Below are 10355 nucleotides of genomic sequence, written 5' to 3'. Positions count from 1 at the left end.
CTCTCTCCCCTCTCCGCTCCCCCACCCCCAACCGCGAGCCTCTGAGCCTCTGCAGCCGCCACCCCCAACGAAGACTGCGGCAGCCCCGCCCCTGGGCGGCGGGGGAGGGACCCGAGGGCCCCCGCGGAGAGTCCACGACGCACCCAGAGCCCTCCTAGCAGTGGACCACGGCCCTAGATCTCCGGGGGCCCAGGTGGGAGCACACCAGTCAGCAGCCTGCGGGGGCGTCGCTCAGGACACCGGCCACACAAGGGGCCCCGCCTCAAACGGTGCCCGCCGCGCACAGGCTGAGCGGCCTGCAGAAGGCAGCCAACGTCCCCGAGGGACAGAGTCCCCAAGAGCGCGCAGCCCCAAGTCGTGCCCCAGCGCCCGCCAAAGTGAGCAGGGCCTTGCGAGTGCCAGGACCCCCGGTCCTCCCAGGCACCGGGTCCCCCGCTCGGGTGACACTGCGGCAGGCGCGCGGGCGGCACGCCGAGGGCGGGGCCGCGGGGGGGCGGGCGCGTTGCCATGGCGGCCGGGCGCGCGTAGCCGGAGCCGGAGCCCAAACCCGAGCCCGAGCCTGAGCGGCGCGCGGAGCGGGAGCCCGAGCCGGAGCCGAGCCCGAGCCGGAGCCGAACCCGAGCCCGAGCCGGAGCCCGAGCGGCGCGCGGAGCCGGGCGCAGGGCCCGCGGGAAGGCCGAGGCCCGGCGGGCGCGGCGGGCAGGGGCGCCGGCCGGAGCGCGAGGCCCCCGGCGCTGGCCAGTCCGAGGCGCCGCCGGCGCGCCAGCAGGATGCAGGCCATGGACACGGCCACCGCGGATTTGTACGAGGAGGATGGCAAGGACCTGGCGGGCTACGACTTCCAGCCGCTCCCCACTCTGCCGGAGGATGAGGTGAGCCCCGGCGCCCGCGGTGGGTCCTGCCTTCCCCCACCTTATAGGGAGCGTCCAGGGGAAGATGCCCCCGCCCCCCAGGTGTCCTGCCCCTGGCCCAGGTCTTGGCAGCCGCTCTCAGCAACCCCCCACCGTCCTTTAGCATTTTCGCTCAGAGAGGACAGGCCCCCTGGAATGCCACATGGGACAGCAGTGGATGGGTGGTCCCTGAAGAAGTTGGTGCCCTGTGGGGTGGGGGGCTGGGGGGCTCCTGACTATAAATGTTGGATGGATGAGCGTGGTTTGGGGCATCGTGAGGGGGAGGAGGGGAAGGAGGCGGATCGCTGTTTTCCTCCTTGCCCGTACCCGAGGAGGTCAGCCGGAGGCACCAGCCAGCAGAGCCCAATCTGGCCAGCACGTTCAGGAGCTGGGGTGGAGGTCTGGGAAGCCCCCCAGAACAGAGGGCTGCTTCCTGCACACAGAGGACAACAGGGGCCTCCACTCAGGATCCTGAGTCCTGAGGCATCCCCCTACCCAAGGCTCAGAGGGACCAGCAGTCTCCATCACATGGAGCTTCTGGTCATTCAGTGGACAGGTGCCCACAGAACCAATTTGCCTGCAACTCTGGCTTCCCTAGCACACCCCACAGGCTGTGGCTTGGGGTCAAATGAACAAGTCAGGTCCCTCCATGGTGATAGGTGACCCCCAGAGGATGCAGCCACTCCCAGGAAAACCCAAAGCTATGGGGTCTGGGTGGATGAAGAACCTTCCAAGCCTCCAGCAGGCAAATGCCCCAGTCTCCGGGCTTCTGTGCTCACAGCTGAGGAATGCTGGCATCATGCAGCCATTCATGGGATGGGCTGTAACCAACATGGTGCTGATGAAGACCCTCCGATACCCACCTGGGCAAGGCTGGTGGCCAAGAGTTAGGCACGGCCACCATCCTCCTGGAGTATGTCAGGGGGTTCATAGGGGCCACAGCTGCAGTCGCCAGGGTCTTCCACCTCTGCCCCCCCCCGGTTTTGGGGGAGAGCTGGCTATAAGGACAGAGTTCGTGCTGTGGAAGTACCATCTTGGGCAGCAGAGTCTGCCATAGGAAGCCAGGGGCTGGCCAGCCGAGAGCCACTGAGGCTGTACCTGAGGACCGGTGTTGCCCCCCCCCCCCCCCCGCCCCCCCCACCGCCCTGGTGGCCTGGATTTGGTGAGAGGCAAGGCTGCAGAGAGGAGAAGCAAGAGAATGAATAAGACTTTGGGCATCTCCATGGCTTTGATGGAAAATGAAAGAGCGCACCCAGCTCACATCCATCAGAGTATGCCCCCAGAGGACACATTTCAGCGTATCCGTTAGAAGACTCACCTCCAAAATCACCATCCAAAGCAGACATAGAACGTGGTTCTTCATACAGAACCTTGTGTCAGCCACCCCACACTTTGAGGGCCTCCTTTGTGCCCCGTGCAGAGTCAGTGGCTGGTGCCAAATAAACAGAACAGCAGGGCCGGGACTCAGACCCAAAGCTGGATCCCTGCCCCACACAGGAGTGTAGGGGCACTGTGTGCACTGGCGCCTTCTCTGGGTGGGGTTCCCTCATGCCCCTCTGGGTCGGAGCAACCCCCCAGCTGTGCACAGTGCACAGGGCTGGGGGTTTCCATCGTCCCATGACCAAGGCCTCCAGGGGAAGTGGGATGCCACTGCATTAGCAGTGTCCACTGGGAAAGCGCAGATGGGCCCTTCGTACTTCTCCACCTTTTCTGGGAGACAGAGACACTGTCTTTGGGTATATGCTCCCATAAAACAGGAAGCCTGTCCAGGCTTGAGCCTTGGAGCCAGACCGATGTCCTGGACCTGCAAACACCCCTGGTCCAGACTTTATGCTTCCTGCACACACTCAGTTGGCGTTGAAGGTTTTAAATCTCCATCAGAGACACGCGGCTGTGTCTGCTACAGCATTATAGAGTCAGGTTGCCTCTGAAAAGCCATCCTGTGTTAGATGAGGGGGGAGCCAGGCTGCATCATCAGCCAGGGTGGGCCATGCTGATGCAACCCCTGGAGAGAGCCAGGCCGGAGAAGACACAGGGCAGCTCCCGCCGAGGGACAGCGGGTGCCAGACCCAGGACATGGACAGCGGAGTTCACAGTTTGACAGCTGATCATAACAACAGCCTGTACAGCAAGGTCAAGGCACAGGACCCTATCCACCCTGCCCAGGAGGCCCTTGGAATGTTTCTCTGGTTGTAACCCTGGAGAAAATCCAGGTGGCCAATAAACATGAAAAATGCTCAACGTCATTATCATCAAGGAATGCAGAAGACACCCACCGTGAGGGCCTCTCCACAAGTGCCACTTGGCAAGAATAAAAACTGGGCAGTGGCCAAGTCGGCAGGGACTGGCGTGGCACCGGACACCCCCTTGCCGGAGTGAGTGTGCATGGAACAACCTCTCTGGAAAGCAGCTTGGCATCTGATAGTGACATGGAAGATGGCCGCTCCCTGTGTCCCAGCAGCTTCACTCTGGGTGCGTGCCCCGAGAAGTCTCTTAGCCGGAAACCCCCCCGGGGCAGGTGGTGAGTGGGCCCCAGGTCCTGGAGGTTGTCACCCAGCCCAGTCTCTGGCTTCCTGCAGGTGATGAGGCTGCCCTGGTACCAGCAAAGGACATGGATGAGGGATCAGGAATAGCAGTGGCTGCAGGAGGGCTGGATGCCGGGCCTTCCGGAGGCCAGTGGTGCCACCCAAGGACAGGGGCAGGCTTGGAGATGAAGACGGTGCAACCGGTTTGGGCCTGGGGGCAGTGTGTCTCCTGGTCCCTAGACTCTCCTGAGTTTTAAGGAGGCTTCTCATCCCTTTCACATTCAGAGAGCACCTCCCCGGCATTTGTGGACTGGGTGCTGGGCTTGACCCAGGGATTTGTGAGGTGGGTGGGGTCCGTGTTGCCGCCGAGAGTAGCCCACGGCTCAGGGGTGCCCTGTGAGGAAGCAGATACTCCCACTGAGCCCTGCTGGGTCCATGTGAGGCTGCTACCCAAACAGCACTGAGCCGCAGACAACTGGGAAGCCAAGGAGAGCTTCGTGGTGGGCAATAGTTATGAGTTGGAGGGGGGCACTTTAGGGCCGGGGGGAAGACCCCCAACAAGGTACTCTGCAGAGCCTCCCGGGCCTGGGGGTCTGGCAGGTTGAAGGAACCTGCCGGCGGGCCTGGAGATTGTCGACAACTGTTCTCAGCAGTAATCTGGGTTTCAGGTTGGCAGTTCCTATTAGAATGCTCCAAGGTTGAAAACATTAATATCTAAGAGTACATTTGAAATCTGCAAGAGTGATCCATGGGTCCCCGTGGGTCCCCGTGTAACCCTGGCTCACACACTGTCTCTGAAGGAGGGCTGCGGGGTGTCTTCAAGGCACAGAATCTCCTGGCTGGGCACCTTTTGCCATAACTGGACGAGGGTCCTCCGGTGGGGAGCCAGCCCTGCCCTCTGAGACCCAGAGACTGGCTGATGAGGGGCTGCCCTGGGGAGCCGCCCGCTCTGAGGGGTGCCCTTCCTCCCAGCCTGCGCAGGGTAGAGCTTGCGCCTGCAGGATCCCTATGGAAGGACAGCTCCTTCCTGTCCTGCAAGGACCATGACTTAGGTGACCCTCACCCTCAGGCGTACCCCACATCCCACCCAGGCAGCGCCTTTCCGGGGAACGGAGAGCGGTGGGGTCCCAGGGCCCCGCACAGAAGGCTAGGTTGGTACTCGGGAGGTAGAACCACCAGAGGCTGCCCAGCAGTGACAAGGTCAGGCCGCGTTGGCAGTGGCAGGGACAGCTGCCGTGTGGGAAGTCATGATGCCTCCGGCCTGCCAATGGGCCCTCTCGGGTGCTGGGCGTGTGGGTGACCCAGAGGTAGGGCTACAGACAGGCGTCAGTGGGCGCTGGGGCCGGCTTTACTATTCATAGCATGTTACCTCCTTCTGAAATGTCTGCCTCAGCCAGTGATGCTCTTGTCCATCCTGCGCAGACCCTGTGGTGTCCCCGGGCCATGCAGGGCCGGCCTGGCAGCAAGGCTCAGAGCCCCAGCATCCTGGAGATGAGCACCAACATGCAGGATGCCCACGTGGCTCCCGTCTGTTGGGGTGGCCCAGGGGGGTGGGGGTGTCCCTGGGATTCTGGATATGTCCTCATGGCTCCAGTCTGTCGGGGTGTCCCCTGGGATTCTGGTGGAGATGGACTGAGGAAGTCTGAGCAGCAGGTACAGGCTTCCCAGTCTCTCATCCTTGTTCCTGCTGGTTCACTAGCCAAGTCTCGTCCCGTCCGCCCTCCTTGGGCCACGGCTTCAGGCAAGGGAGGGTCATTCCTCCAGCCAGGGTGAACTGGAAGGGTGGGTATCAGGTCGCAGAGGACAGGTGACCATGGGGTCCGTGGTTCAGGGTCCCCCAGCACTTGGTGAGACTCCCCCCAACCTTGGTGTGCCAGGAGAGCCAGCAGCAAACCTCAGCTCTGTCCTGGAACCCTGCCAGCTGAATCCTGCCTTCCCGGCAGAACAGCTGGGTTTCAGAGGGGCTGAGAGCGTCTTGTCCGTGAACTGGGGCTGCAGGCATGCGCCGGAAGCAATGACTCAGGACCCACAGATTCGCTCTATGAAGTCATGCAGACAGTCCCCCCATTTAGATGCTCCCACCATGAATAGGCACTGGGGCTCCCCCACACAGGGCATCTTCCACTGGACAGGGCGGTGGGGAGGGGCCTTGAACAGGAAGCCATGCCCTGTGAGATGCCCTGTGGGCACCCCTGGCCTGGGCTCCCTTCTCTTGGGGAACTCCCACAGAGGGGCAGCAGGTGCCAGACCCAGGTCATGGACAGAGAGTTCACAGGTGGACGGCTGATCATAACCACAGACAACCTCCAGGACCTGGGGCCACAGCTGCGTGAGCGGGCGCATGCGGCCGGGGGAGGCGGCCACCAGCAGGGCGTCAACAAGGCCCCTGCAGTGGAAGCTGGCTCAGACTCACAGTGTGGGCTAGCTTTCTTTTCCTAAATAGCACAAAACCACAGGGTCTCTGGGTTGTTTATTACCATGTGCCTGTGTGCGCGTGTGTGCACGTGTGTGTGCATGCACGCACTGCCAAGACACGCCCCTTTAATGGGCCCCACAGGCACGTCCTGGGGAGTCCCAGGGTGGTGCACAGCAACCCCTAGATTGAGCCAAATCAGAAAGACCTTTTATCCGTGACCCTCGGGAACACGGCAGGGAGATGGGGACATTGAGATTTCCGGGTTTGCTAGCCCCCTCCACACCCCAGTCTCATCCGCTTTAAAACTCCCAGACCACCTACCTTCCCCACAGGGGTGCACATATTTCTGGAAGCTGGTTGGCGGCCCTCTGCTCTTGCATCTGCATGAACCCCATGGCCCCTTCTTCCTGAAACAGCTTCCAAAGGGCTGTGCTTCCCTCACCCATCTACCCCACAGAAAGAGCTAGAAGGGCCTGGGGGTGATGTGCAGGTCCAGTCCCGGGGTCCCCCTCCCAATACCCCACCCTGCTGAGCCCAGAGGCTTAGCAAGATGCCCACGGGAGCCACTCCCTGATTTATTTTCTCTCTCTCGCTCGCTCTTTCCTTCCTTCCTTCCGCTCCTTGTCCCCTTTGCCTGCAGTTGTGGGTAACCCTTGCAATGCAGGTGGGGTAAATTCGAGGGCAGGAGCTAGGAGACTTTTCATGACCAGACAGCTTGGCCGCACTCGCAGAACAGTCCTGTGTGCTGGGAGGGGTGGGGCGGCTGAGGCTGGAGGCAGGAGGGAGCTCAGTCTTCTGCACCATCTCCCCTGCTCCCCCTGCTCCCCAGCCCCTCTCCTGACCCCACCTGCGTGCTCCCTCCAGGCTCCGGCTCCCCCCGTGCGGGCCTGTGGAGCACAGACACAGAGAGGTGACTAGGGCGTCGAACAGCAGGCCAGCTTAGGGGCTGGAGATCCAAGGGGTCTGATGTGTGGGAATGTGTGTGTGCACAAACTCGGGCACATGTGTGCGTGAGCGTATGGGCGTATATGTGTGAACACACGTGGGAGTGTGTATGAGTCAGTAGGGGGTGTGTGTGAGGGTGGGATGGCACAACTGTGCATTTAAGTGAAAGTGTGGGTAGTGAGTGTGTGTGTGGGTTGTGTGGGTTGTGTGGCTCGACCACGGAGGGTGCATGAACCCGTTGTACCAGTGTGTGTGGAGTGTGGACATGTGTGAGTTCAGGCCTCTGTGACCGTGTGAGAGTCATGTGTGTGAGTACACGTGTGTGCCAGGATGTGTGCATGCACAGGGGAGGTGTGTGCACGCACAACGATGCACCAGGGTGTGGGTGTCAGGTGCATGTGTGCGTGTTGGTGACACAGTCACCACAGAGCTTGGTCAGATCCCAAGGGGGAGCCCAGCACGGGGAGGTCTGGGATCGGGCTGTGCAGGAGGGACCACAGTGACTCCGGGTCCTCTGTGTGCACTGCCCGGAGCTCAGGTCTGGGCCGCGGCTCTGCCATCATGTCCGGCGTTACCGTGTGTCACGTGGTCCCGTGGTACGCTCACACCACATTTGCTCTGTTGCGGGCACCACGGTGCTTCTGTACATACTGACTCATCTCCACCAGTGCCTACACCTTGCTCATCTGTGTATGACCTAAAAAAGTGAAGGCCGTCAGCATGCCCACTGAGCCACGTGTGTGAGCCGGGGGGGTTGGGGTGCGGGGAACCCGGCTGGCCCCGGGGGCTGTGGGAGGCCGTGATTTCTGGGACAAAGAACCAGGTCCCGGCCCCCGGGGCCAACACCTGCTCCTAATAGCACGCTGGTCATTCTGCCAAATGCTCTGTGGCTTCTGGCATCCAGGGGACTGTGGGGCGGGTGACTTGCTGGGTGGTTTTTTTAAAGCCTTGCCCACAACCCCGTTTCTGACGTAAAGTGAAACACCGCCACGCGTTGTCTGCTTCCCTCGAGTCAGTTTCGATGCCATGGCGCCAGGCCTTTCCCGGGGAGGAAGGCCTGCTGTGGCCCGGGTCTGTCCCCACACCTGCTTCAGCTGTGGCCTGTCTTGGCAGGAGAACGTGTCCCTGGCCGACATCCTGTCGCTGCGGGACAGTGGCCTCAGCGAGCAGGAGGCGTGGGCCGTGTGCCTGGAGTGCAGCCTGTCCATGAGGAGCGTCGCCCACGCGGCCATCTTCCAGACCCTGTGCATCACGCCGGACACTCTGGCGTTCAACACCAGCGGGAACGTGTGCTTCATGGAGCAGCTCAGCGGTGAGCCTAGGGCGGCGGCAGGGGTGGCAAAAGGTGCCTTTGGGTCGAAGGTGGACACAGGGTCCCGCCCCAGGCCCCCCGATCGCAGCGGCTGCCCTGGTGGGATCTCCAGCCCCAAGAACTGCTGAGGGAGAAGGAGGTGGGAGGCTCCCGCAGGCTGTGTCACGGCTCCTGCAGGGGACCCGTGTGGGGCCCGCCAGCCCTGGAGCCGCCGGCCCGCAGTGAATGGTTGTGGGCCGTGAGGCCGAGGGCGTGGTGGCCAGCGCAGGAGGCCTCCGCTGCCTGCCCAGCCTCCAGGGTTCCCGCAGCCCCTCCCCTGCTCCAGGGAGGGCCAGAGACGGCCCGACTTTCCCCAACCTGTGCCTTCAGTCCCCTTCTCTGGAAGGCCGGGAAAACCCTTCTCCTTCCTCCTTGGACGGCTTCCCCGGGCTTCCCGTGAAGAACGAGGTCTTCCTGTTCAAGCACTGTTTCCTCTGACCCGGTCCCCCGGGGACGCCAGGACGGAAGGGGGTGGGGGCAGGAAGGGGCCCCTGGGGAGCGGGAGGCCACAGCTCCTGCCCGCCTGGCTGGCGGGCTTCCTCCTCACCTTTGGGCCTTGTGCGTGTGTGATCAGAGGCCTTCTCTTTTCCTTCCCCAGATGACCCCGAGGGCGCCTTTGTGCCCCCCGAGTTCGATGTGACCGGGAACACCTTCGAGGTGGGTGGCAGCAGGCGGGGGCACCCACGTGCAGGGCACAGGCTGGGCTCGGGGGCCTGCCTTCGGGGCACCCCCACCTTTGTCAGACTCAGGGTCCCCGGCAGCACCGTCAGCTCCAGTGGCCGCTTGGTGTGTGGACGCGTGCTTGTCATTATAGTTGTCGAGTATGTTTCCCGAGTGTGAACGTCACTGTATTTTACATGTTAAAAGGGCCTGAAGTTGCTGGTGGTGGCTGGTGGGGAAGCGCAGCGTCTCCGAGGGCAAGAGCGTGGCGGCGGGATGGCAGCACCCGGCAGAGACACGTGGCCTGTGGGCGATAGCCCAAGGCAGCCACGCTACCTTGCTCTGGGCTCAGGTCACCACCCCCCGGGCACCCCTGTGTGCATGCCAGGGAGCATGGCTGGGGGGCACCAAGAATGGGCTGGAGGACCCCGCCCGGCCCACCTCTCCCCTGAGCGCCGCGCTGGGCTCCCCCGGATCGCCGTTCACAGCTCCCACCTCCGTGGAGCCTGCAATCTGAGATGGGCGGAGAAAAATCAATCGTTAACGAGTAATTACAAATTCAAAAATTTCAGGGAAAACCTATTAGCTTAGTGACATTAGGTTAAATTTTAACCCCAAAATAAGAGTTTGGGGATTGGCTCCCCCTCTGCTCTATTTTACTTTACCTTAAACTAGCATCCAGCCCCTTGCTCTGAGAGGCCCTCGTCCACGCTCCGGTGGCACCACAGGGCCCTGGACCACTGGTGGATTGGGTCTCTGATTCCCTAGAGTTCGGGGGCCAGAACCAGAGCCCGGGTGGTCTTTGGCTTGGGGCAGCTCCCAGCCCTGGTCCGTGCACAGACTTCCTTAGTTTACCTGCATGTTTAGCACCAGAACTGACGTGAAATTAAGCCCTGGAATAACGAACATCCTCCCAGTGCCGCCCGCCTCCGTGCCACCGGGCTGTTCCTAAAAGCAGTGTTGTTTGGTGTGTGTTGGTTTTCACATCTGAAGAAGAGTGTCCCTACACGTTATCTTCTGGAACTTTCTCTTACGTGTTTCTGGACGATGCGCCTGAACCCAGTAGGAGGTCACGTGTAGCCCAAGGCTCATGGGAGCATTGGTGCCGCCCTGCACACCCTTGGTGGATCTGGGCAGGAGCTCCTCCCGTGTGTGGACCCGGCCATGGGACAGCCACACAGCAGGACAGGCGGTGTTCCACGGTCTCCAACGGTGGCTGCACCAGAGCACGGTCCTGCCAGCAGGTGCCACAGACCCCCAGCTCCACGTGGCTGAGAAGGCCCGTTTTCCATGCAGTTGTTATGCTTTTCTTCATATATTTCCACCCATTTTGTCAGGATGGCAATGTCTCCTCTGCCATGTGTCTTCACGCTGTCCGTAAGACAGCGAGCGGTTCTCAGGACCCTTCAGTCTCCTGAAAATGAGTAGTCAGAGAGCTGTCCGTGGTGCAGGTTACGCCTACCAGTGTGTTATAGATTAAACTGAGACACCTGCGAAATGCTTACCTATGAGTTCATTTAAAAGCAATAATAAGCTGTTGCATGTTAACACACACAACATATTTTTAT

General features: G+C 61.5%; 1 protein-coding gene across 1 annotated transcript in view; it reads left to right on the top strand.

The window, feature by feature from the left end:
- Window positions 1-751: 751 nt before the first annotated feature.
- Window positions 752-10355, top strand: part of KNDC1 (kinase non-catalytic C-lobe domain containing 1) — a 63212-nt gene continuing 53608 nt past the window's right edge. The window contains 3 exon segments of the mRNA XM_073884666.1: window positions 752-872; window positions 7890-8088; window positions 8726-8784. Coding sequence (XP_073740767.1) covers window positions 771-872; window positions 7890-8088; window positions 8726-8784 — 360 coding nt within the window. The 5' untranslated portion in view covers window positions 752-770.

Source organism: Callorhinus ursinus, unplaced genomic scaffold (assembly GCF_003265705.2).
Source record: "Callorhinus ursinus isolate GAN/ISIS: 27379988/994484 unplaced genomic scaffold, GSC_fseal_2.0 scaffold58, whole genome shotgun sequence".
Lineage (NCBI taxonomy): Eukaryota > Metazoa > Chordata > Mammalia > Carnivora > Otariidae > Callorhinus > Callorhinus ursinus.
The sequence above is the reverse complement of the archived record's forward strand: the minus strand, read 5'-3'. Positions and strand labels throughout refer to the sequence as shown.